The sequence below is a fragment of the Mchenga conophoros genome, linkage group LG10 (genome assembly GCF_057382185.1).
Source record: "Mchenga conophoros isolate Kocher_MC1m ecotype Shallow Benthic linkage group LG10, M_conophoros_male_GT1.1, whole genome shotgun sequence".
In the NCBI taxonomy this organism is placed as follows: domain Eukaryota; kingdom Metazoa; phylum Chordata; class Actinopteri; order Cichliformes; family Cichlidae; genus Mchenga; species Mchenga conophoros.
The window spans coordinates 2,695,159-2,723,035 of record NC_140535.1 but is presented as its reverse complement, the minus strand read 5'-3'; the positions used below and the strand labels follow the sequence as shown (position 1 = coordinate 2,723,035).

General features: G+C 42.6%; 1 protein-coding gene across 2 annotated transcripts; it reads left to right on the top strand.

Moving 5' to 3' along the window:
• The first annotated feature begins 44 nt into the window (after positions 1 to 44).
• prdm15 (PR domain containing 15) lies at positions 45 to 15,089 on the top strand. Of its 2 annotated transcripts, none has more exons than XM_085288166.1 (24): positions 45 to 141; positions 704 to 743; positions 856 to 949; positions 1,761 to 1,914; positions 2,005 to 2,157; positions 2,254 to 2,362; positions 2,451 to 2,534; positions 2,792 to 2,995; positions 4,747 to 4,956; positions 5,054 to 5,148; positions 5,230 to 5,317; positions 5,395 to 5,562; positions 6,959 to 7,053; positions 7,138 to 7,269; positions 7,831 to 7,971; positions 8,072 to 8,235; positions 8,592 to 8,671; positions 9,008 to 9,127; positions 9,236 to 9,367; positions 9,758 to 9,841; positions 11,457 to 11,632; positions 11,729 to 11,809; positions 12,627 to 12,848; positions 14,043 to 15,089. In XM_085288166.1, the coding sequence occupies exons 2-24, from the start codon at positions 713 to 715 to the stop codon at positions 14,577 to 14,579; spliced, it is 3,354 nt and encodes a 1,117-aa protein (XP_085144292.1). In that variant the 5' UTR covers positions 45 to 141; positions 704 to 712; the 3' UTR covers positions 14,580 to 15,089. The 2 variants fall into 2 exon arrangements, with proteins under 2 accessions (XP_085144292.1, XP_085144293.1); XM_085288167.1 differs by lacking the exon at positions 14,043 to 15,089 and adding an exon at positions 12,935 to 13,075.
• Positions 15,090 to 27,877: the final 12,788 nt, after the last annotated feature.

The following is a 27,877-nucleotide window of genomic DNA, read 5'->3' as shown; positions in this document are numbered from 1 at the left end:
GATCCTAGGTTAGCGCCATTGCGTTGCGCCTACATTTCCCATAATGCAGTCGGGGCTGCTCGTTTCCGGTCCTGCGCCGTTTCTGGAGCGGATTGGAACCCGGAGTCAGGATTTGGTAAATGAAGGGGTTTTGCAGAAAAGGTAACGTGTTTCCCGACCAATACACGCCGCCTTTCTACCAAATGGAGACGCAGTTTGGTAGTAAAGGTGCAGCTGATCCGTCCGGTTCGGTCCGAGTTTACCCGAAACGCCTCCACCACACACTGGCGGCCGTTGAATAGCATTGACTCCGGTTTGGGGGTTTGCGTCTCCGGTCCATCCGCCATGCCGACTGTTCTTTGTTACATTTTAGTAAAGAGCAGCCGCTCAGATCGGAGTTAAAACCCGGCTAGAGTTTGGGAACGACTCAAATCCTGGATCCCGTCTATTCCCCGGGCTGCATATGTTCAAATACACGCGTCAACTGTTTCGCGTAGAACAAAAACCAGCTAATGTTTCCATAAGGCACTAGTGTACAGCCGGTAGGGCTGATGCATTCACGTACACCTGAAGGGTCCCACATTAAACGATGAGCAGGCTCAGAAGTTCAGTTACATCCTGAAACACTCGTTAAAGTACTTCCTTCGTGTAAATGTGCAGTAAAACTGAGTGCGACCAGGCTGCTGCTCTCTGGTAAACATGCAAACACTTTCCCTCTCTGTAGGTTGGCATAATGGCTGAACAGACGCCAGATGAGTTCATCTGTGAGTATGACTCCAGCCCTTACTGTCCCGTGTGTGTGTGTGTGTGTGTGTGTGTGTGTGTGTGTGTGTGTGAGAAAGCACTATGAAGACAGATGTGATGTGTATCTGACAGGGTGCGAGGACTGTGGCCAGTACCATGACTCTGAGTGTCCTGAACTTGGGCCGGTGGTGACTGTCCAGGACTCCTTCGTCCTCAGCCGAGCTCGGTGAGTGACAGCTGGAGGTGTCAGGTGGGGGTTTGGGCCATTCTTTGAACTCAAGTTTCTTTCTAAAGATTCAATCAGAGCAAAACCAAAGAAGGAGAAACATCGATCCCTGCTAGCGCTGACGTCCAGTCATCCTGACCTGTGAAATTACAAACCCCATTCATGTGTCACCTTATTGCTGTTCTAGACCTTGCAAAGAGATTGTCCAAGTATCCCACTGTGGGTGGTTGCGTTTCTGCCACTTGCAGCTTCATCCTAAATGTGGAACTTTTTAACTTTAAACATAATAGATTTCTCACTCGATGCTTTCTTCTCACAAGCATACAGCTGCCTTCCTCGAGCCTCAGCCTGCAGTTTCTTTTTTTGTTTGTGTTTTCTCTCTTTCTCATTCTCTGATATTTTGCATCATTGGGGCTTCTGTCTATAATATTGCACAAAATTGCTCAAAAGGGGAGGACACACCATTTTTCAGCATTTTAGCAAAGTAAGCATACTGAATCAAGTGATGCTGAAACTAAGGGATCACAAGAAGGCAGGAGGCTGGCCTTGTTATTGTAAAGACCCTACAATAACCAGATCATCCTCTGTGATCAAGCACTTAGCAACAGCGGCAGTAAGAGTCCCTGTTTTAACAGGAAGAAACTTCTGGGAGGAGTCTGCAGTAACAGGTTGGGGGTCGTGATTGGTGATGATGCAGAGTTGAGATTAAAGAGTGAGGGTTGTCGCTTTCAGCTTTTATCATGCTTTTAGCTTACATACTGAACAGACAGTAATCAGGAGTTTATGCCATGTTGCTCTTTCCTTGGATCAGGTCGTCTCTTCCGGACAGCCTGGAGATCAGAGAGATGGGAAATGGAGAGGAGGGGGTGTTTGTCCTGCACCGGCTGGTCAAGAGGACTCGGTTTGGGCCCTTTGAAGCAAAGAGGGTTCCCCACCTGGAGAAGGAAGGAGCGTTCCCCCTGAAGGTGCACTTAAACCCTCTGCTTTAAACTGTACGTGTGCATGTGGTTTTTAACTTTAACTTCCTTCTTGATCCTCTCTCTGTTGTTGGGCAGATCTTCAAGAAGGACGGTGTAGTGGTGTGTTTTGACTCCAGCAGTGAGGAGGACTGCAACTGGATGATGCTGGTGCGACCTGCCAGCGACCACAAGCACCAGAATCTGACGGCTTACCAGCAGGATGACGAAGTGTACTTCAACACCTCCCAGGTATCTTCCTCCACCTGAAACCTGCGCGGCTCCTTCACCTCTGTAAGCAGACTGATTTGTTGATCCACGTGCATACCTGCCGCTGTTGTTTCCCAGGATGTGCTGCCAGGAACAGAGCTGAGAGTCTGGTATGGAGCGTTCTATGCCAAGAAGATGGAGAAGCCCATGCTGAAACCCCCACTTCAGCCACCGCTGCCTCCACCAGGTAGCTTTGGTTACAGCACAGATGCTGTGTTGGGGTACCATGGAAACTGTGAGAGTTACATCTTCTCGCTTTTCTCTTTTTCAATCAGATGTGACAGCTCCATCCGCTAAATCTGAGATCTCAGAGAAAAGTGGAGCCCACATGCCTCCAGCGGCTGAAGACAGCAGCACAGGTAGGATCATTAAAAACACCCACCACCTCCAGTTCACACGTCTTTGAAATGTTTTCCCATATTTTAGCTAAGTTTGTGATTATAATCCTTTTTTTTTCTTTTAACTGCATCAATTTTTCAGCAGCTTTTTGTTTTGGCAGCAAGTCCAGCATGAGTGAACGCCACATGTTCACCCGTTCAAAAGATTCTAAGCTGAACAAAACGCTGTGTCATGATCGCACACGCTGACTCATCTACCCCTTTTCTGTGGATCACAGGCGACATGCTGAGCCACCTCAACGAGGTAAAGACGGTAACGGTGCTTCCAGCAGAGCAACTCCTGCCCCAGGGGGAATGCCTGGTTGGTCCTGATGAGGAGGAGGGCATCTCCCCTGCAGCGCAGCCCAGCCCCAAGAGAGGGCACAGCCGAGGGAGGAGGGCTAAAGGACGCAGGCCCAGTGCTGCAGCAAGCAAAAACAGAGGTGAGAAGAAAGAGAGAGTCAGGCTTGGGCAAAAAAAAACTTTGTGAAACATATTCTGGCTTGCAGCGGTTAAATGAAGATGATCGCATGATATTTAGAATGCATGCTGCACCAGTTAAAACACAAAGCAAAAGTAGATCGAGTGCTCCCTCGGTCAGCGCCTGTTTCCTGCACAACACAGCTCAAAGTTTCTGGATATAGTCACTACGTTAAGACGGATCAAATTCAAATGTGTAGCACAGCAGGAGGTGAAGAGCTTGTTCTTTGAAGCGGATCATCGTCCGCTGTTTGGAAATACAGCAGATAACAAGTAATGTTGACCAAGAACAAAGCAACAAGTGTCGTAGAGTCGCGTCTGCACCACAGAACACAGAAAAGACACAAAGACAGTTAATGCATGAAGATCCTGCAGTGCTGAGGTGAATCGCCCAGTGTCAACTCAGACGAGGCTCCTTGTATCCATCCAGCTCACAAAGTCACCAACCAATCACATTCCATCTGAACAAAGATGTGTGCCCACTAAACACGTCGAGCCAGGAATGTTTCGGGTCTCTGGTTTACTTAATGGAAAAAACATATGTTGTCCCCTCATGCAATTATTTTTCCAAAGTGGCAAAACCTGCGCTGTATGCAAATCACCACCAGGGGAAAAGAGAGGGATCTCACGTGTGTCAAGTACTTTTCTACTTTTTCGAGAAGCCAGACAGAAACTCCTCAGTAAGAGTCACATGACAGCCCACCTATAGTTTTCCAAAAAGCACCCCAAGGACGCTCAGACCATGAGAAACTAAGTTCTCTGGTCTGATGAAACAAAGATTACACTCTTTGGCTTGAATGCCAAGTGACAACCAAGCACGGCTCATCACATGGATGATCTCATCCCTACAGTGAAGCATGGTGGCAGCAGCATCACGCTGGGGGGATGTTGTTCAGAAGCGAACTGGGAGACTAGTCAGGGTGGAGGTAAAGGTCAATGCAGCGATGCACAGAGCCATGATGTTGATGTTAACCTGCTAGAGCGCTCTGGACCTCAGACTAGGGTGAAGGTTCATCTTCTAACACAGGGGTGGGGATATCTAAAACCTGCAGGTCAACACACCGGAATCAAATCATTAGTTCATTACCAGGCGTCTGGTGAACTTCATGACATGTTGAGGAGGTCATTTAGCCATTTAAATCAGCTGTGTTGGATCAAAGACACATCTAAAACCTGCAGGACACCGGCCCTCGATGCCTGCAGTTCCTCCACCTCTGTTCTAACAGGACAATGACCCTAAACACACAGCCAAGATAACAGAGGAGTGGCTTTAGAAATTTCCCTCAATGGCCCAGTCACACCCCAGAGTTGAACCTGGCTGAACGTCTCTGGAAAGATCTGAAAATGGCTGTGCACCAACACTCCCAATCCAAACTGCTGGAGCTTGAGAGATTCTGCAAAGAAGAGTGGGAAACCCCAAAAATAGGTGTGCTAGCTTGTAGCATCATACTCAAAAAGACTTGAGGCTGTAATTGCTGCCAAAGGTGCTTCCAAGCTACCAAGGTATCGAGCAAAGGCTGTGAATATTTATGTACATGTTATATTTCAAACAAACTTCATCACTTTGTCATTACAGAGCATCGCATGTAGAGTTCTGAGGTGAAAAATGACTATGATTAATTTTGCAATAAGGGCGTAAAACGATCAAGTGTGGAACACGAGCTCATCTACGGTCGCTCCGTCGACTTTGACGTTGGGTTCCTGATGTGTGCAGATGTGAAGCCCCCACTGGTGAGCTCGGAGCCTGTAGCGTCAGAGGGGGGAACGAGAGCGGCAGAGAACAGCAGCCCACTGAGCACTCCATACAGCGGGCCTGTCCTGAAGAGGCACAGAGCGAGAGAGCACAAGAAGGTCTACGCTTGCCCCCGCTGCAACAAGGTCTTCCAGAACAGCAGCAACCTCAACAGACACATTCGATCTCATGGTACAGTTGTGGCTGTGATGGCGTCATCTCCAGATAGAGTTCAATTCAGGAGGAGTGAGTATGTTTACTAAAAGGTCCCTTCATGTGTGGTCGGCAGGTGATAAGCTGTTCAAGTGCGATGAATGTGACAAGTTGTTCAGCCGTAAGGAGAGCCTGAAGCAGCACATCTCATACAAGCACAGCAAGAACGTGGTAAGTGCGTTTCGAACGGCCGGATCGAGGGTTTCAGCCGCTCCAGCGGTTAATGACGTCGTGTGTTTATCCCCCCAACAGCCTGACCAAGAGTACAAGTACAAATGCAACACCTGTGAGAAATCTTTTCGCCTGGAAAATGCCTTAAAGTTCCACAACTGCCGGACAGGTAGGTTTGCCTCTTTTCTTTTCCCCCTCGTTTCTGATCACATTTCTAACCATCCTCTTTTCATTCCTTCTCTCCAGACGACAAGACGTTCCAGTGTGATATCTGCTCGCGGTTCTTCTCCACCAACAGCAACCTCTCCAAGCACAAGAAGAAGCACGGCGAGAAGCTCTACTCCTGTGAAATCTGCAACAAGATGTTCTACCGCAAAGACGTGATGCAGGAGCACCACAGGAGGCACGGTTTGGGTGAGTGCATGAGAACACAGAGCAGCGTTTGATTATTAATGCTATTTTTTCACAGTACTAGAATGATGAGAGCAAAATGCTTCTCGTGCTTTTTATGGTTGATGAAAAGCATTACAGGAATAAATAAATCAGAGTATGGATAGTTAAACTCCCTCCCAGGCAGTCGTGCCGCTGGTCTTATCAGTCACTGTGATTATGCAAGACAAAGAGAATTTCCAGGAAACGTCTCGCAGTCAAGTCTGCAACTGGAGACTCTGTAGGCCTGAACCTTTTAAGGTTTTTAGAACAGAGAGATTTTCTGCAAAACACTCCAAAGTTCATGTGTCCATATTGCTCAATCATAGCTTCTTAAATAATCAGGCCCCATCTTATCTTATAGACTTCATAGTACCATATCGCCCCAGTAGAGCACTTTACTCTCACACCGTTGATTATTTAAAAGTAGAATGGGAGGCAGAGCCTTCAGCTTTCAGGCCCCTCTTCTGTGGAACCAGCTCCCAGTTTGGACACCAGACACCCTCTCTGCTCTAAAGATTAGGCTTAAAACTTTCCCGTTTGATAAAGCTTATAGTCATGTGACCCTGAGCTATTCCTTAGCTATGGCACAATAAGCCTAGGCTTCCTTCACCTCATTTCACTGTGTGTGTGCTTACACAACACTCGGCATTAATCATTAGTCGTTTTTAATCTCCGGCTCTTCCACAGTGTCTCTTTTGTCCCGTCTCCCTCCCCTGAGCCGTGTTCTGCTGGAGTTTTTCCTGCTTGCTCATAGGGGGTCGTTTGATTGTTGGGGTTTTCTCTGTATTATTGTTGGGTCCTCGCAAATAGGAAGAGTCTCGAGGCAACTGTGACTTGGTGCTGTGTAAGCAAAACTATTGGTCAGATCTCTGCAGGTTGTTTTCAGAGACCTCTGTGTGTTCGACTCCAGCTGGTTTGATCGGTTGCTGAGAAACATCCCCCATAGCCCGATGCAGCCACCGCCATGCTTTACTGTAGGGGTTAGGTAGGCAATGAGCGGAGGAGCTCTACAAATGTTTGAGTTCAGAGAATACTTTTAACCATACCATGAGAGCTATTTAATCACTGTGTAGCAAATATTAAGTGATTTGTTGTTTTGTGAGTTTAGCCAGGCAGCAACAAATGATATAAAACAGTTATTTGAAGCCGTTCATATGATTGCATTACTCTGGCATTGTTAGTGGTAATCATATTGAATCTCACTGTGTAAACGATTTCATAAAACTGAGAAGGATTCGACTTTCACGTCTCCCACACAAACACACAGATAACCAAGTCAGAGCTGAGCAGCCTGGTGCATTTTTGCACCGTTTAGATGGATTTCTTCTGTTGGCCCTGACGCTCTTCGCTAAACTAAACCTAAAATCCATACGCACAGGACCAAAGCACATGAAGAGAGAGGAGCTGGAGGCCAATGGAGAAGAAGGGACCAAGTACAGGAAGGAGCCGTCACCCTGTCCCATTTGCAGCAAGGTAAGCCGTCTGCACGCGTCGGCTCATGGCATCACTTCATCGTTCACCTGCTTCACTGCAGTGTGTTTCTGTGTGTGCGCACAGGTGTTCTCCTGCAGGAGTAACATGAACAAGCATCTGTTGACTCACGGCGATAAAAAGTACACCTGTGAGATCTGCGGTCGCAAGTTCTTCCGTGTAGACGTCCTCCGAGACCACATTCACGTGCACTTCAAGGTGAAACCTGCAACATTATCAGACCTTTTGAAGGGTTCGTTCACAGAGAAGCTGCTGTTTCATCACAAGATCAAAGAGTTTGTGTATATTACAAAAATGCAGGATTTATGGATGAAATGAATTTCTAGGATGAAAGCTGCACCACTGCTTATTCCACAGGACCAATGACGCATGTAGAGTCTGTTCCACTTGTTTAACAGCGCCGCTGCACATTTAGCTGCACAAATTCAGAACGCTTTTTTGGCTTTGGGCCTTTGAGTACTTGGTTTCCACTTTAATCACACACACAAGGATTTACAAGGATGCCACTTTGACTCAGATCAGGTATCAAAATGTGGTCCATCTCTGATTCAGTATTATAGACACCTGACAGAATATTCTATACATTTACATGTCCTCAGTCAGAATCTCACCATTTCTCTAAATTATAGAGAAGGGGACATATTTTAAAAAAAAATCAGAAGCACTGCTACTCAGATAAGAAAAGATGAACTCAGAAATGCTCAGGTGCTCTCCAGATACCTGGCGTTCATCAGGTTGAATGACATCCTTTTATTTCAGGACATAGCTTTAATGGACGAGCAGGAAAGGGAAGGCTTCATCAAGAAGATCGGCATCTCAGCGGACGACAGTGACGAAACAGACGAGGATGAAGATGAAGATGACCCAGAGCACCATAAATATAACTGCAAAAAATGCCAAGTAAGCAATCGTCTGTCACGGAGAAACTCTGCAGTCACATGGAGCTCCACGTATCCCTGTGTCCCACACAAATAACACACGTCCTGCTTCTTGTCTCCAGCTGTCATTTGCAAAAGGAAAAGAGTACCTGAAGCACATCATGGAGCAGCACAAGGAGAAAGCCTACGGCTGCGGGATCTGTAACCGACGCTTTGCACTCAAAGCCACTTACAACGCTCACCTGGTCATCCACCGAGAGCAGCTGCCCGACCCTTCGGTGCAGAAGTAAGACAGTAGGAAGCAAGCAAGTACAAATGCTAGTCACAGTCTTGTGAGCCAGCAGAGAAATGTATAATTGTATAAAGAAGTACTTTTGAAATCTGGCGAGGAGAAGAATACATCTGATTCCTTTAAATATGTTCACGGGAGGAAAGATAGTAACATTTGCGTGCAGCAGCCATTGAGTGCTAGTTACTAATCATCCATGCATGTGAGAGCTGAAATTGCTGACTTGCACCTAAAAGGAAATGATGTCATTTTTAGCGCAAACTGTGTATTTTTCAAAATAAAGGTACTAAATAACTATGAAGTCAGAAAAATGTACAGAAATCATTTTCAAATAGTTTCGCTCTTTCCTAAAGGTACATCCATCCATGTGAGATTTGTGGGCGAATATTCAATAGCATTGGAAATCTGGAAAGGCACAAGATCATCCACACAGGTGAAGTGTTTATTCTGTGGTCAGTGCTTAACAAATTTATTCGCCTACCACCCAGCGTAAGGTTTTTAAATGAACACTACTGGTAATCAGCAAAATGTTTCATCCAAACGCTAATCCCACAAGATTTTAATTGAAGTCACATTTTTAATGCTAAAATGTGTGTTTTTATAAAATAATGGCATAAAAATGTTCCTCTGTTCAGCAAAGCAGCTGAAAGTTGTAATCAAGGGCAGCACGTCAGTAAATGTACTTCCTACGCTGGCTCATACTCTCACAGGGTGAGTCTGTGCAAAGGTAACGTCACAATTAAAAAAAGATGTTTGTTCACTCATCCAGGGGTGAAGAGCCACGGCTGTGACAAATGCGGCAAATCGTTTGCAAGAAAGGACATGCTGAAGGAGCATCTCAGGGTGCACGACGACAACCGAGAGTACCTGTGCGCCGAGTGCGGGAAAGGTCATCGCACGCCTCATTGCTCTTTTCCCACCGTGTAAACTGAACGAGTAGACTTGAACTGGTGGTGGTTGAATTATTCTGAGATTGTGTCAACGTTTGCCTGCCCAGGTATGAAGACCAAACATGCTCTGCGGCACCACATGAAGCTCCACAAGGGCATCAAAGAGTACGAGTGTAAGGAGTGTAAGCGCAAGTTCGCCCAAAAGGTCAACATGCTGAAACACTACAAGAGACACACAGGTGAGTGAGAAGGTGTGCGTGTGCACGTAGAGCTCATTTTAATGCATTACTTTAGTCTAACACACACAGACACACACATACATATAGCATAAGCATGATGGGTTGGTTACTCTGTTTTTCCATGTACACGTTCAAACACACACCTGCACTAATGCTCAGTCACACACCCACAGCCGCTGTAATTCTTTTTGTCTGTGCAGCCCCCCCACACTGTCTTTACCCTAATTGTCTTGATTGTTCTCACTTGTCTCTATTGCAGTAAGAAAAAGTGTTTGTGTGTCACAGACATGAAGGATGTATACTGCAAAAAAAGCACTAAAAACCAAGCACACCTAACAGAGAATCACGTCATTGTCCCTCAGTGCTTGTTTTGTGTCACCGTGCTTGCAGGTATAAAGGACTTCATGTGCGAGTTGTGTGGAAAGACTTTCAGTGAGAGGACCACACTAGAGACTCACAAGCTCATCCACACAGGTATTTCATGTCACTGTGGCGTCATAAAACCAGACTGCTGTGCATTACTCGGTTATTACAAGCTGAACATGAAACTCTTTCATCTGAATCTACTTTCCTGCTACATTTAAATCAGAACATTGTAAACAGGACTGGACCAAAGCAAGTGAGAGGCTGATAAAGTCACACAGAAAGCAACTTATTACTTACAATCTTCAAATGTAATGCCATATGTAGTAATGTAATATCTTCTTTTAGTCATAATTTAAAGTGATTTTACCAAAAATAATTTTAGCTGTTAATGTTAACTGTTGTGGTATGAAAATGTAAGTTAGCTCTTATTAGTTGTTGATGAATAGAGGAAAGAGGAACTTTTGTTTGATCCCAAAAATAAGAAGGTTGACTTAAGTTAGCATAAAGGCTAAAATCAGTTTGGTCCAAAGGTAAACTTGCCAAAAAGCCCGTGACATGCAGCTGCTGCCAGGACCTTATGATTTAAGAAGCATGTTGTATCCTTTCATGTAAACGCCTGCTATTTTTGGACTGGAACAAATACTAGCATAATGTTAGCTACATGGTGCTAACTAAACAGTAGTTTCAAGTTTTGTACGGAGAAACAGTGTAGCCACATTTACCCATAATGAAGTTCTTTGGCTCGTGCTCCTCAGCCTTACATGAACATGTAGAAAGTGTGCAGTTATATTAAGAAGAAAATAACAGAAAATAGCAGTAATAATAATAATACTGATGATGATGATAAAAGAGAGAAAAAAATTCTCTAAATATTTAATAGTTAAGACAAGTTGGTATTTGCATGTTGTGCAAAACTTGTGCAACGAGCATTTAAGTGGCATTTGTTGAAGTGACAGTGTGTAGAGTCCTGTAGTTGTAGTGAGTGTGTAATGGTGTGTGCAGAACGGCAGCAGCTCGAAAGCCTGATGGCTTGTGGGTAGAAACTGTCTCTGCGTCTGCTAGCGCGGGTCTGGATGCTCCTGAACCGCCTGCCGGACGGCAGGACTGAGAAAAGTCTGTGGCTGGGATCGGAGAGGAGCCGCTGCATCTTCCTCACGCAGCGCTGTCTGTAGAGATCCTGCATGGCTGCCAGTTCAGTCCTGGTGATGCGCTGTGCTGTCCTCACCAGCCTCTGCAGAGCTTTGTGGTCCAGAGCATTACAGCTGCCGTACCAGGTGGTGATGCAGCCAGTCAGAGTAGTAGCTACACCTATGAAGCAAAGTTACAAACAATTTTTAGGAAAATGTGTTTTCTTTCTTAAACAAAAGTTTAATAAGACGGGGAAGGACTTGGAGATTTAGCAACTGAGATTGATACATTATTGAGCAAAATTATAATGGAGTAAATAATTTGTTACACGACTCGTTACATTACTTTTGCTCCATAAATTGACCTGAAACACGTTCACATAATTTCCAGTTCTGCTGTTCTACACACCAACATATATCCCTATCAAAGTCAGAACACACATGTGATCTTTCATATGTATGAACACAAATCCAACAACACAAAGCAAAGATGCTTTGGAGTGCATTACACACAACATTGAATATGATAGGGTTTAATTTGGGGCTTCATACTAGCTGATGCTGTCGAGCTGACCTCTCCTTCTCTGCTGCTGCAGTGGGTAAGACGTGGACATGTCCCACATGCGATAAGAAATATCTGACCGAGTACATGCTGCAGAAGCACGTCCACCTGACCCACGAAAAGGTAGAGGCCCAGTCGTGTCACCTCTGCGGGACAAAGGTGTCCACTCGCGCTTCTATGAACCGACACCTGCGACGCAAACATCCCGAGGTGAGTGGGGTCAGACCGGAGAGGAAACGACCCATATTACAGCACTCGAAAGGCAGACTCGGCCTGAAATGCTGTCCTTCTCCTATATGCCTACAGGTGGTGTCTGTGAGAATCGACGAGTTTGATGATCTTCAGGAAAATTTGTCAATGAATGAGTCATCGATCAGCATTGTGCAGGTTAGAATAAAATTCCGGATTTCTGACACCACAGACCAAAATCCAATTCATTGTATTTTGGTCTCGACCAGGCCTCCACCCATCGTCTTCAGATGGTCCAAAATGCAGCTGCTCGCCTGCTAGCTGGTACCAAACGGAGAGAGCGTATAACCCCAGTTTTAGCTTCTTTACACTTCCTGTCTCCTACAGGATCCAATTTAAACTTTTAAGTCGCTTAACGCCCGAGCGCCTTCTTACCTGTCTGAGCTCCTCTCTGTTTATGCTCCAGGAAAAACCACGAGGTCTAGCTCAGAATAGATGCTGTCCATCCCACGGACTTGTCTCCAATCTCGTGGTCATAGATCCGTCTCTGTGACAGATCCCAGACTTTGGAAAAGTCTCCCCCTAAATATTAGATCTGTACAAACACTTGAGCAATTTAAATCACTACTAAAGACACATTTTTATGCCCTGGCTTTTAACACACTCTGACCCAGGCATTCTGCTCTTATTTTAAATAGTTTTAGTTATTGTTTTAATTCTTTTATTGTCCTATTATTGTTTTATATTGTTATTATTGTATTACATTGTTGCTTTTTAATGCCATTTTTATATTGTTAAGCACTTTGTGCAGCATCGGCTGTTTGAAATGTGCTATATAAATAAATTTGACCTTGACCTTTGACCTTATTGGCAAACGAGGTGGTTTTAGGGAGGCGTAGCTATGGAAACACTGACAAACAACAAGAAACCATATTGTCTAAGTATGTCTGTGGTGTCAGCTGCCTTAAAATCTGCATTTTTCTGTACACTAAAGATGTTTCACTTCCTTCTGCAGCCCTCTCTGACCATGGAAAAAGACGGGATGTCTCAGGAGCGGCCCAGTCGACCTTCCCGACACCCCAAGAAGAAGCAGAGAAGCTCAGCTGAGCCGGAGCTCTCCGAGTCTGATGAATACGTTGACTTTGCTGAACCAAGGCACGAAGCCATGTCAGAATTCAACGCCGTCATTGTCGGTGATGAGACTGAGACGAGCTCTGCTGTACAGAGCATCCAGCAGGTACGTGTGCACATTTCCCCCAGAAGATTCTGCTTTGTTGCTACAATAACGTGTCCAATTTCTTTCCCCCCGAACACCACGATAAGTGGATAAAGGCAGGCGGCCTGATTAAAAAGGAAAACACAGACTGAAGTTTTTCTCCCTGAAGAGCCCTTAAGTCACCCACAGCGGCTGGCTCGACATTGCCGATGAAAGGCAGAATAAATCTGGATTTGCACTTGTTTTGTTGATTATTTGATATGAAGTCATCATTTAATAACTGTGGCATTTGTCTAAAAATGTGGCAGTTGTCTGATAAAGGTTTTTTTTGAATGGGCTATAATGTTACATAACCTAATAAATTGCCGACTTTGGTAATTGTTGACCTAGTAGTTATGACTTCATTGGGAATCGTAGGATAAAATGTGGATCTGTTGAGTAAAGCAGGTGTAAAATACACACAGTCAAACCACAAAATGATTACATTTATAATATACAATTGTTTTCCTGCTGTTAAGACAGTGTTATGAAATTACACAGATGCAGTGCAACGCTTGAAGCCACAATTGACAGCTAAGGCTTTGTGATTACAGATGTGCTCAAACACATTAGACCTTTAACAATTTTAATAATATAACTATACAAACTGGCATGATGCTTAAATAGTTTGATTTAAAAATATGCAATAAGACGTAGTTTCTAATTTTATTTATTTATTTTCCATTTTTCAGATGTGTTTACTACATTATTTCTGTCTGGGCCACTTGAGTCAATATCAGACTGTTATTCCAGCTGCAGTAATTTATATTTGGCCTCTGTTCTGGAACTTTCCTAACATGTGCAGTATGGAAAGCCAAGAGGCCGGGAGAGCGGCAGCAGCAGCAACAACACATTTCTTCCTGTTAAAAGGGAGTTTTTCCTTCCCGCTGTCACCAAGTGCTTGATCACTGGGTGGTGTCTAATTGTTGGGGTTTTCTCTGCATTATTGTAAAGTCTGTACAATATAAATCACCTTGAAGTGACCGTTGTTGTCATTTGGTGCTATGTGAATGCAATAAAATTCAGTTCATTCAGCTCGCTGGCTGAGCTTGACTCACGGCCTCAGCCAGCTGCTGTTCCTCACAAACTTAGATTATAACAACAGTGTTGTGCTTTAGCGGCAGATGAGCTGCTTTCATCATCGAGTTGCAATTGATTCCATTGTTGCCGTTTCAGGTGGTGGTTCTGACCGACCCCAGTGCTCCATCAGCCTCCTCCCCCAACAGTTCAGTGGGACTGACCAACATCACAGTCACGCCCATCACCAGCCACGCCCCTGCCCAGTTTACCAGCCTGCAGCCTGTCGCCGTGGGCCACCTGACAGCCAGCGACCGGCCCCTCACACTGGACAACTCCATCCTCACGGTCACCTTTGACACAGTCAGTGGCTCCGCTATGCTGCACAACCGGTCTGCAGAACTCATCCCAGAGACTGTAGGTCCTGCTGGAAGCGGGACACCCCAGTCCGTCGCCCATTTCATCAACCTCGCCACTCTGGTCAACCCCATGGGCCACCAGCTAGAGACCCCGACTCTGGCGTGGAGGCCTGTACCTGCAGCTGAGGGCAGCCAGGTCACTCCAGTGGTGGAGGGTGCACAGGGGGAGAGTCAGGAGGCCCAGAGCCAGGGCTCAGATCCAGGCCGGCCCAGCCAGAGCCAGCCAGCCACCCCTCAGCAGCAAAGCAGTTCTGCGCAACAGATGTTCAGCTACTGAGCAGACACTAGGGGTGCAGGTCACCTCACACAGATACTGTTACATAGTAGAGTAGATTTTTAACAAACTGTACAAAGTGATCACTGTCACCCAGATGCCTCTCCAGCCCAATGGAAGCAAATGGTATTGTCATATTTTTTAATAGTAAAACGGAAAACAAATTGTCAGTTAGTGAATCTGTTTTTGAGAAAATGAGGAAAAAATGTGCATTTAGCCACAATCACTGACGTCTGAAACCAAAGCAACTGTTGAATATTCTAACGCCTTATCAGCCTTGGGGGGGAAATGCATGTTTTCGAGATAAACCTGCTGCTTGAACAATGAGATGTGGAAATGCACCAACATGAAAAGCAGATGAACTTTGTGACAAAGTGAAAATACGTTGACCACATTATAATAACACATGGTATTTGGTGTATTCCCTAAAGCAGCTGAGTGCTGAACATGATTTTCGAATGCTGTAAACTAATTATTGTCAACCTGTCTGAAATAAATATTGGCAGCCATTTTTAAAAATGATATTTTTAAAGAAAATTCATCAGGTCGTCCTTTTTGTATGTTGTCAGTTGTGACTGCAGCTGCAGAGAGCGCCTGATGGCTGGGCCTTTGCCCATGTGGCCTGGCCAAGTGCAGCCTGAAAAAGCCATATGGGCTCACCCTCCTGTAGGCCCATTTATTGTGGGCAGTCTAAGGCACACCTGTGCAACAGTCATGCTGTCTAATCAGCACCTTAATATGCCACACTAGTGAGGTGGGATGCAAAGGAGAAGTGCTCACTGACAGATTTAGACAGATTTGAGAGTAATGGTTGTTTTGTGCATGTAGAAAATGTTTCAGCTCATGAAAAATGGGAGCAAAAGTGTTGCATTTATATTTTTGTTCAGTGTTTCTACACTTACACAACACATTTTGACACTCTGTTGAATGCTTTTATTTTCAAACTTGGCAATCCAGGAAGTATAGATTTTATTTGAACGAATGAGAAGGTTTTTCGCCCATGAAGCAGTTCAGCAAACATGTAAAGCACCAAAAATGCACTTTAGGTAGTAAAGTGTTTAAAATAACTAATTACTGATGAAAGACTCGCTCTAGTTTCCTTAATTTAATTTAATATAATATAATTCAGCCAGAGAGGAAACAGAAATCATGAGCCTGAGGAATACTTTATGCAAAACACTCGTGGAGGGTTGTGAACAGAAACCAAACAGCCACAGACGGTATCAACTACGTGAAAAATGGCGCCATCTCGTGGCCTCTTTCTGTCACTATAATAACTTCAAAACTTTGTAAAAAAAATGCTTCACCTGTAAAAGTTTCAAAGTGACGTTTTTTCACCAGCAGAGCAGCTTCAGTCGATGACGTCACTGAGAGAGTCAGAACGCACAACTACAAAGTTAACCTGTGACGTTCATCACCATCATTATATTTGGATAGGTGGTGGAGACATATCAGTTAACAGTTGGCAGCGTTCCTCACAGCATTCAGTGGTGATTAGTCTACATTTACTCCGCGTTTTTAAAGAGCTAAAAGATTTCACAGCATTTTAAGGACTGTGTCATAACTCTGGATAAGTTGGAATCCGTAAAGTTTGAGAGCTGTGCTGCTTTAGTTTCCTCCAGACTGTGTATCATCCCAGGAGAATGGACAGAGGAGACAGACTACCGATTCAAAGTGAGTGCGTGATAGGTTGGAAGGCTACTATTATTCCCCATAGGCAGCAGAGATGGGCAGTAACGCGTTACTTGTAACACGTTACTGTAATCTGATTACTTTTTTCAGGTAACGAGTAAAGTAAGGGATTACTATTGCAAAAACGGTAATTAGATTACCGTTACTTTCCCGTAGGAACGCTGCGTTACCACGTTACTAAAACCGTGATTTTTCTGCGAGAATGTCTCACGACAGTGACGTAAGCGAGTGCGACGTTTGTGACAACAGCTGTGTGCAGATCAACAATGGATCACATATGGAGTGCGGGAGAGAGTATGAGCGTGCAGCGTTTAAAGCGTGGAAGTACTGACCTTACTTTGAGTTTGATTCCATATAAAGTGACAAAAACATTAGCGTCCGCTGTGCGTGGGAAGAAAACTTCTTTTTACAGCAAAAAAAACCCCCTAAACTTCTGAGCAAGCACCGAGTAGCTACGACGTAATGGGAAACTCACAGAGAAACTCGCGGATTCTTCCACTGACCGCGGCACACCTGCACCAGGGTAAACCTCCGCCTGCCCCACTCCCGCTTGTACAGCTCGCTGGTATAGTTTTATACTGGCCGCTATTGTCACTTGCAATATTATTTTTACCGTCCTATGTTTTGATTTTGTCTCTGCCACCAATACTTATGATCGGGGCATGATGTTGTATATCAAAGATTCAATGGAGAGCTACTGTGACAGCTGGGACAGTTACAGGAAATTTTTCCCTCCACCCTTTGTGTGTTCCTCACCTGACTGCATGTTACCGTACATATCGGTGGGATTTAACACGAAGAAAAGAAGAAGTAGGGGAACCAGGGCCGGTGTCCAGGTGCGACTGAGAAGGTACCGAAGATTAGCTTCTTGGATGTGGGAAGAATCCCGGTGCCTACGACCAATTCATCTATTGTCACCTGGTGCCGACGCTACACTGCAGTTCCCAGCTCGGAGTCTATGGTCTGATGGCCCCATGTTCACTTGGCGTCCCTCCTTCGACCGCCGTTTTGATGGCAGAGGTGATGTACCACTATGGATATTAGCTTCTGCTAGCCCTGAAGTCCCCGCCCGGCGTAACAGGTGTAGAGGTGTGCACAGGTGTTTATTTCGAGTGCCACTGCAGTCAGCTGTTGACTGCACCAACCAAAAGTCTTCAATCAGGTTTGCCCTGCTCAACACTCGCTCAATCACAAACAAATCGTTTATTTTAAACGATCTTTTTATAAAGGAATCTCTCAACTTCTTGTGTTTAACTGAGACGTGGCAACAAAACATGGATTATATACATCTGAAGGAAATTTGTTCTACTGGCTGCTCCGTCATCGGAACTCCACGTCTTTCGGGACGTGGCGGAGGTCTCGCTGTTGTGCACCAGGACAGATTCACATGCAGACTGATGAACTCGGATTCTTTTACCTCATTTGAACTTCAGATGATCAAGGTCGGCTCTTTGCACACCTTTTATTGTATTTTAATCTACCGACCTCCTGGCCCTGTCGGAGTCTTTTTAACTGAATTTAACGACCTCCTGTCATCCATTATTAAATTAGAGAAGGTGGTAATGTTGGGAGATTTTAACTTTCATATTGATGATGCATCCTGTAATATGGCTGCTGACTTCATGACTATCACAGAGTCTTTTAATTTTATGCAGCATGTTTCTGGCCCTACACATGTAAAGGGTCACACATTGGACCTTGTTTTCTCCTTGGGTTTAAATATAAATGACATTCGTGTGGAAAATGTCCATGTGAGTGACCACAGCTGCATATATTTTAACTTGTCGTTTTATTTGGATCCCCCGGCTCCCAAAATAACGATTGAAAGGCGAATCATAAACCTGAACGCCGGCAAAAGGTTCTCTGCCATGTTTGACGCTGAAATGACTTACAATGATTTGGACTCTCTTGTCTCATCCTTTAATAACCAGTGTACCTCTATTTTAGACATAGTGGCACCTCTGAAAAAAAGTACTGTCCTACGTTTGAAATCTCATCCTTGGCTAAATGAAAACATTCGTAATTTCAGAAGATATTGTCGCAAGCTAGAACATTTGTGGAAGGCTTCCAAACTTGAGGTTTATAAGTTACACCTTAAAGAATCTGTCCTCTTACTAAATGACGTGGAAAATGCCAGAACAGAGTATTTTTCACACCTCATAGCTTCAAAAAAGAAAGATCCTAAATTCTTGTTTAAAACAATTAAGAGCATTGTTTCTCCTGATGCTCCTTGTGCACCAGTTCACTCAACGTCCGACTGCAATGAGTTTATGAACTATTTCAGAAATAAGGTCATTGCAACCAGGTCTAATATCTCTCCATCATCTTCTCAATATCAAACTTTTAACTTGCTCTCCTCTGATACTTGGTCGTCTTTTACTCCTGTTACATTACAAGACATCAGAGGCCTGCTTTGTCATATAAAACAGACTTCAAGCCCCCTTGATGTCCTTCCATCTTCATTTTTCACTAGTGTGTTTGATTCAATTGGCCCCTGTATTGTGGAAATGATAAATACTTCTCTTCATATTGGCTCAGTCCCCAGCTTCTTTAAACAAGCTATCGTCGAGCCAATATTAAAGAAACCCCAGCTGGATCCATCTCTTCCTAACAGTTATAGGCCAATATCCAAATTGCCTTTTATATCGAAAATTTTAGAAAAAGTAGTACTAGAACAACTTAACTATTTCCTGGATAAAAATGCTGTTATGGACACTTTCCAGTCTGGTTTTCGTAAATTGCATTCCACTGAAACGGCCTTACTTAGAGTATCTAGTGATATCTTGATGGCAGCAGACTCTGGAGAATACACAGTGCTGGTCCTGCTGGATCTCAGCTCTGCTTTTGACACTGTAGATCACAGTATCATGATAAACAGACTCAAGAACTTGTTTGGGATTACTGGTGTTGTTTTAAAATGGTTTATATCATATCTGTCTGAGAGATCTTTTACTGTTTGCATGAATCATGTCACATCAGAATCAACAGTTTTGCCGTGTGGGGTACCTCAGGGATCTGTCCTGGGTCCAATTCTCTTTTTACTTTATGTATTTCCCCTAGGCCAAATTATTAAGCGCTATAAATATATCTCCTATCATCTCTATGCTGACGACATCCAACTATACTGTTCCTTCAAAATGTCTGAGTTTTATAAATTGTCTAATTTAAGTAATTGTCTGACAGAAATCAACAAATGGTTATATGACAATTTTCTCCAACTAAACTCTGATAAAACAGAAACTCTAATTATTGCTCCAGACCACATGGTCCCAGAAATTAGACAGCATATCAGCTTCTTAGACCCTTACGTAAAATCAAGCCTTAGAAATCTCGGTGTCATATTTGACAGCTCGATGTCGCTCGAGCAGCACTCTAAGCAGCTGGTCCGAAACTGTTTTTATCATTTATGGAATATTTCTAAACTAATGGTATCAAAGCTTGAACTTGAGATGATTATTCATGCTTTTATTTCTTCTCGTTTAGACTATTGTAATGGCCTTTTTACTTGTTTTAACAAATCAGCCTTAAATCGTCTTCAGACTGTGCAGAATGCTGCAGCACGTCTCTTAACAGGCACCAAGAGAAGATCGCATATCACTCCAGTCTTGGCCTCCCTTCACTGGTTGCCTGTAAATTTTAGGTTTCATTTTAAAATTTTAGTTCTAACCTTTAGGGCCCTGCATGGTCAGGCTCCTCAATATTTATCTGACCTGCTGAAACCACATACATCTTCTCGGGCTTTAAGGTCATTAGATCAGAGACTGTTGGTGGTACCACGCACTCGTTTTAAAACTCGTGGTGATCGGGCCTTTCAGACGGTGGCACCACGGTTGTGGGATTCTCTCCCACTGTCTCTTCGCTGCACGGACTCCATTGATTGTTTTAAGAAACAGCTGAAGACATTTTTATTTAGAAAAGCATTTGATTAATTTCTTCTTATGCTGTTTTTATAGTTTTATTGTTTTACATTGTTTTATTTACTGTTATATTGTTTTATATTCCCATTTTCTGTGTTGTAAAGCACTTTGTGATTTTTATCTGTGAAAAGCGCTATATAAATAAATTTTACTTACTTACTTACTTACTTTACAGGTGAAAATAGAGCAACAGGACCGCTGAGTCTTTGACTTTATTTATTTTCTGCTGTGTTTTACTTGCATCTATTTGAAAGACTGAGTGTAAACACAAAAAATATTTTATTTTATGTGCTGGAATGTGCAGAAAATAGGTTTAAATGTTAAACTAATTTCTTCCAGTCAGAGAATGTTGCATATAATTACATTTTTGCTTGATGCATAAAGTTAAAAGATTAAAACTAATAAAACAAGTTTTAAAAAGAGACTTTTCCATTTGATTACATTTTGTATGATGATTATGCAGAAAAAGTAGAATTGGGCTGAAAGATCTATCGCTTTATCACCTATTCAGGTTGTAAATCGTGTTTTTAAAATGTAACTAAGTAATTAATTACTTTTGAAAATAAGTAATCAGTAAAGTAACAGGATTACTTTTTTGGGGAAGTAATCGGTAATTAGTTACTGATTACTTTTTTCAAGTAACTTGACCAACACTGATAGGCAGTATCAAAAAGCTCCATACAGCTGTTATTCATGGGGTTCACAACAAAGCAAGGGTGTATACAGTTAATACTAATTCATATTAGGTGCCATAAGCATAGAAACGATGTCAATACGATAAGAAAATTGTTATTGTTTTTTTCATGTTGCATTAATGGTTGTCATTTTATTAGTCCATTACTAATCGCCTTTCTGGGATCAATTGTTAGTGACTCCATCCTCCACCAGGGGGCTTTCGCGCGCTCTCCTCTTTACCGGTACCGGTCCGTGAGTCGTTTGGTACCGGGCCGCGAGAGTTGAGGCTGTGAAATTTATGCTTTTCAGGGTTTTTATCGGTTTGTATGTTCCCCATGTAGTTATTTTGCATAAATTGGAATTTGTGGACAGTTTTAGCATCATATGAATGATAACAATAATATTTCTGTTTGTTGTTGTAGGGGTACCAGCTGATGAACTGGTTTTTGAACTGCAACAGCGTCCGGATTTTGAAGAGATTCAGCCGATGGTCCACTGGCTTGAATTCGGTGTGTTGCGCGGCCTCTTAACTGAGGAAAACCTCCGTGTTCTGGGCCAAGTTATTCATCAAGTGCAACAAGATGTTGATGAGGAGGTCAGAGTTCAGGACAATGATGAAGAGGCTGATAATGAAGAGGAGGAACAGGCTGATGTTCCAGTAGTGGGGATAGAAATAAATCCACCTCAAGTAGAAGGACCCTGGGTCCATAACAGAGAAGAAATCCCAGCAGGAGAAATTGAAATACTTTTCAGGGAGTTTTTTGGACATCCTGATAATAATGAATTACAGTCGTCCAGCCTGGAAGTAATAAATGCATGAACTTAGTTATGCTGCAATAGGCTTAGGCTGCCGGGGGACTCCCATGATTTTCCTTTTCAGTCACCTTTTTCACTCACTCTGTGTTAATAGACCTCTCTGCATTGAATCATACCTGTTATTAATCTCTGCCTCTCTTCCGGAGCATGTGCTTCATCCTGTCTTCCTTCTCTCACCCCAACCAATCACAGCAGATGGCCCCGCCCCTCCCTGAGCCTGGTTCTGCTGGAGGTTTCTTCCTGTTAAAAGGGAGTTTTTCCTTCCCACTGTCGCCAAAGTGCTGCTCATAGGGGGTCATATGATTGTTGGGTTTTTCTCTGTATCTATTATTGTACGATCTAGTGTACAATATAAAGCACCTTGAGGAGACTGTTCTATATAAATAAAGATTTTTTAGTTACCAGTTTCTATGTGTGCTTACCAACGGTGTGTTATTCCTGACCTTGTATTGCTTACAATACAAAGGTCACTGTGAGAGCAAAAAGGTAATGTTTCAATTTGTCCCAAATCTCAACAAATGTGTCATATTGAAATCTGTTAGAGAATGTAATTTTCTCCATTTTAAACAACCATAGACAACCTCACGCCAGTCATTTAGTGACAGAATTTTTACACTTAGCCATTTCTTAGTGATAGTCTTTCGGGCAGCCACACTCAAAATGCCATATAACAGCTTGATCACTTTATCCACAATACTGAGTATAAACATCCAAACAAGAGTTCATCCCAATTAAAGGGAAGTTGCATACTAAGAATAGTCTGTAACTCAGAATGAATCGAAACCCAAAAAGTGTTTATCAATGGACAGGACCAAAACAAGTGGAGGTGCTTTACTCCTTGGGCCCCACAGTTTCTCCTGCTGCTGGAGGAGTTGGAATAATGTTTACTTTGCGCAGGTGTAATAAAAGATCGGCAAAGACTCTTCCAGCCAAAACGTCTCCATATATTAGAGCTAGAGATTCTCCACTATAAAGCACATTGCTGATACCAAATGTCATTTGAGATTACCATATTTGTTTCCCTTTCCCATTTTTGTTTGATGTAAATTGTATTCAAATTCCTAACCTCCTGTAAACCCTTGCACAGTCTAGAAATCATTTTGAGACCAGGATCCACATGGTATGCCTTAACAAATATATTCAGAACAGGAAGAGAGAAAAGATCTGTTCTCTTGGGTATAAAGTTATGTAAATGATGCGGGATTTGGAGAAACCTGAAAAAAATCAGTCTTGCTTAACTGGTATTGATCTTTTATTGACTGGAAGTCCCTAAGAGTTCCCTTATCATAAAACATACAGTATGCTGTTAAGCCTTGTCCTGCCCAGTTCTTCTATCTCACATCTAACTTATTGGGTAAAAAAATCAAGATCATAAGCGCACCATCTTAAGATCCTGGCCTCTTCATTCCAATCATTCTTGTTAAGAAACTGTAACCAGAGTTTTAAAGCCAGGTTAATCCATTGGTTTCCTTGATTAATTTGTTTTTTAATAAGTGTCACGTCCCCTAAGCTTGCCTGAATTGGAAAATCTCTTGAGGCATCTCTTTTTTTTCTATCCATCTTGCTTGGTAATCTACATTACACCAGCACACTAGGGTCCTCGGTTGAGCTGAAACATAATAATCTTTCATACATGGTGTAACAGCAGTCTGGCGAGGAAGGAGTGGCTAGCAGGTCCAGCGTGTGTGTGGTGTGGGGGTTAGCCGAATAACCCGAAGCCAGTCGGTTAAATCCAATAACAGACCTTTACTCGCTGTCAGCAACATTACACCTTATGAGCCAGGTCTCCACGGCTGTACTCGTCCGTGCATACATGCGCGGAGATCGTTACAACAGTACGGTTTTCTTTGAGCATGGAATGGCTGCCGCTAACAACACACACCCACTAGGAGACTCCCACAGCAATAGTACAATAGCAGGGGGTGACTCAAAATTTAGGATTGGTATTAAGTTCCATCTTTTAATACATTAATAGCCATGCCATATGTTAAAACAAGAGCTAGAGTGTGATTAAAGTGGTGGGTTGGTTCTTTTACATTTTGAGAGAAGCCCGTTGAGTCTAATAACAGATTGTTGGGTTTATCTAGGCACAAACCCCGCTGGAACACAAGACACTCAATAACTGCACGACAAAACAAGACAAGGCAGAGCTTGTGGCTCGCAAGGGAAGTCAGCTCAGGCCTTCACCTGTCCTTAGCCAACTTCAACTGATTCCTTCGCTACAGCCCTTTTTACTGTCAGCAAGCAATCATTCATGAATATGCAATTACAAATACACGTGACATACTTAGACAGGCATCAGTGTCTGTGTGTGTGTGTGTGTGTGTGTGTGTGTGTGCTTCCAGCCATACTTTACATAGACGTATGACCTTTCAATGAACTTAAACTGTATGCAGAAAAGCAGAAGTAAGCGTCTTGCTAAACTATAAAAACAGGTTCTTGCAATAGGTCATATCTCAAATGCACATTTGAAGGTATGAACTCTGGCACTTTTAAGAAAACAGAACAGGACAGTCTGGTTTCTAAAGCTATAATGGAAATTATAACATCGAGGCCACTTCCTCTCATCTCATGGTACACAAGTGCAAACAGATTTTTATCAGACCTAATAAGGATAAGATACTTTATCAACATACAAATGATTGTGTATTTCTAAGGATAAATGATTATATGTTCCTAAGCACAAATGACTATATAAAAAATATCAGTTCCAACAGATTAAATGCCGTGTTGAGGCTGCCATTTTTAGCATCTACATGGATGTTAAAATCACCCACAATAATTTTTTTATCTGAGCTGATAAAAAGTCTGAGTCCAGCTACCCAATTTTGCTGTGCAAGAAACTGCACAATGACAATAAAAGCTCTAAAGTGTATGTAAAGAACAAGTCAACAAAGTCGCCAATTTAATGTAGGTGTGCAAAAACATGTGCTTTACAGTTAATGGCACAAAGTGTGTTTGAATAGAATGAATGACAAAGTGATGTGTGTATTAAACACATTCAATATTAAACTGTAAATCTGTCCTCAGTAGTTTTCTTCTGTCATTGATGCACAAACTTGTCAGCAGGTGGAATATTGAACCTGTTTGGAGGCGGAGCCGGGCCTTTATATGGACGTTTCTCTACACAGCAAAACATACAAATACAAACATCCATCCATCCATTTTCTTCCACTTATCCGGGGCAGGGTCATGGGGGCAGCAGCCCAAGCAGAGAAGCCCAGACCTCCCCAGCCACCTCCTCCAGCTTATCCGGGGGAACACCAAGGCATTCCCGGCTCTCGGCTGGCCTGGGTCTGCCCTGGGGCCTCCTCCCGGTGGTACATGCCCGGAACACCTCACCCAGGAGGCGCCCAGGAGGCATCTTTGTCAGATGCCCCAACCACCTCAGCTGGCTCCTTTCAATGTGGAGGAGCAGCGGCTCTACTCTAAGCACTTCCCGCATGGCCTGTCTCACCCTGTCTCTATGGGAGAGGCCAGCCACCCTTCGGAGGAAGCTCATTTCCACAAATACAAACAGCAAAAGCCAAACTGCTGCTGTAGACTCTCATGGAGCTGAAAAGCTTCTTAGAATGATTTACCTGCTGAAATAAAATAGTCATAAATAAAACATAATGTTAAATACTTTGTGTTTTTGTGCCACGGTGCTTTGTTCGCCTGAGCATAGCAGCCATAGATCTTCTTTTCTTTCCTGTTCAACATGCCGTCAAGATCCTCATCGTCATGGTGACGTGCCCGTGGCTTCTGGGCTTGGCGCGCCGCGTCCTCAAGTTTCTGCTGATGCATCAGGCTCTGTGCTCACCTGAACCTGCACCTGTGGAGTTTTAGAACTCCATTAAAGGCTGAGCGACACGAGCTTGTTAACGCTCAGATTTTTAGTAAATACAGCTCAGCTGCAAAGATTAAACAATCTGCCCTGTGTCCCCAAAAGTGACATTTTTTAGATTTTTTGTGTATGTGTATGACATTGCCCCCAAAAATTTTTGCAATCTGTGTATAACTCTATGTTGCCCCTAGTGGAAGTGTGTGAAATTGCAAGAATTTCCACTGTCCCCAAAAGTGACATATCTTGGATTTTTTTGTGTGTGTATTACCTCTCCCTAACCCTTATATTATTATAGTGTAAGATTTCTTTTAATATACTGATCTTTTTTGAAGATCTTATTCAACATTCTTCTGTATGAATGGTTTTATATAAACAAACATTTGTTCTCTTGACTGAATAATAGAAATCAGTAGACTATTTAGTAGATTATATTTTCAAAGGGTAAAGAAGACACTAGAAAATACAAAAGAGTCATATTTCACGTAATTATGATATAAATAGTTTTAATATTTTTTAAAGAATTATTTGGCATGATGTGAAGCAGATGCATGAAATAATGGAGCACTTTAGGTTCATATTTGCTTTCTGAACTGCAGCTTGACATAAATTACTCTAAATTCTTGATACTTTTATTGCAAAATATTTAAGATATTTCTTGAATTTCTGTTGGATGGTGCAGGGATCCAAAATTTGGTGAAACAGCTGAGCTAAATTTTAATTTCAATGTTAATACCTTTTAGGCAGTATGTAAAATACTGCCTAAAAGGCATAAAAAGTCACAAGCATATGGCATAAAACTTAATTCTCACCAAAGTTTCTTTAAGAGCTGATCAAAAACTGTGTAAGACAATGGTCATTACATATGGATCATGACAGAAAAAAAATTATATCCTGGATACAAGTGGGAAAGATTAGCTTCTGTAGCATGGTTGACTGGGCCTTAGAGATATGTGCAGAGCTTGACTCAAGTCAAGTTCAAAGTCAGCTTTATTGTGAAAACCCACATGTACAGATGATACACAGGAATTTTAAATTGTAATGCTCCCACGGTCTACAGTGTACAGTGAAAAACTTAAAGATAAAAACAAAACAAAAGTCCTATGTACAACATAATACAATGAACACTAGTGTCATACAATCAGAGTGCTTTTGGGAAAGAGTTCGTGTGCAAGTGGGGGTGGGGCAGTAAGTCAAAGGGCAATGTTTAGAGTTTTGTATGTCTGTCGGGTGGGGGGGCTCAGAGGAAAGAGATGAATGCAGGTCTGGAGTTCGTGTGTGTGTGAGAGTGAAGAGGGACAGAGCAGGGACAGCCTAAAGATAGGGGAGGTGAGGTAAGACCTCTATGTCACCATAGGCCTTGATCGCAGCCATAGAGGTGTGTGCAAGCAGCAGCATGTAGAGCAGCTTTAAAGGTATGAAAAGTGATTAAAACTTTTTTAGTTTTTAATACCTATATCTTAAGGGTTCTGCTGACAAGTTTCAGCATTTTCTGTTTGAATGTAAGAAAGTTATTTAGTAATAACTGCTAATACTGGTTTGCTAGATGTGCCCTTGATGATTTGGGAAAAAAAAGACTTGAGCTAATTAGCCCGAAAAAGCTAGCCACATATAAGTTACACATTCAGAGCCGTCTTGGATTAAACATCAAGGGATGTTTGAATGAACCAAACTTTCAATATTTTAGGGGATTTAATTTTTTTTATGCTTTTATGATTCTAAAATAATAAAGGATGTTTATTAGCATCCTTATGTTTTTCATGTGCAAGCTAACAATGAGGATTATCTTGTTAATTAAGAGAGGCTAATGAAACGGAAAAAATAAATAAGCTTTATAAAGAGGAATATTATGCTATTTGTTTAATTAATTAATTTATTATTCTGAAACAAAGAAACATAAATAAGCTGCAGGATTTTGAATGTCCGCATTTAGGTTAAAGTGGAGTGTATTTGTGTTAGAAACGTCCCCAAAAGTCATAAGTATATGGCATTCTAATGACTATAGTTGGATATAGTTTTGTATTATTTTTTTTTTGATATCATGTCCCTATTTTCTGTATAAACCTATCCATGAAGTCAGAGAACAATTTATCAATGATTCCCACACTCAAGTAAGGGCTATGTTGTAAAATCCTTCATTATGTCTAAGATTTGAAAATATGGAACAAATACCAATCAGAATGAGGATTAAGATAAAGCAATCCATCCCCCACATCATTACACATACCTCAACATATGCATATGTTTAATAATCAGAGTTCATTGTATTTACCAGTTCCAGTTATTTACCAGTTATTGTATTTTTAAAAATAGTGTCATGTCCCTTTTTCAGTATAACTCCATACATGAAGTTCGAGAACAATTTATCAGTGATCACC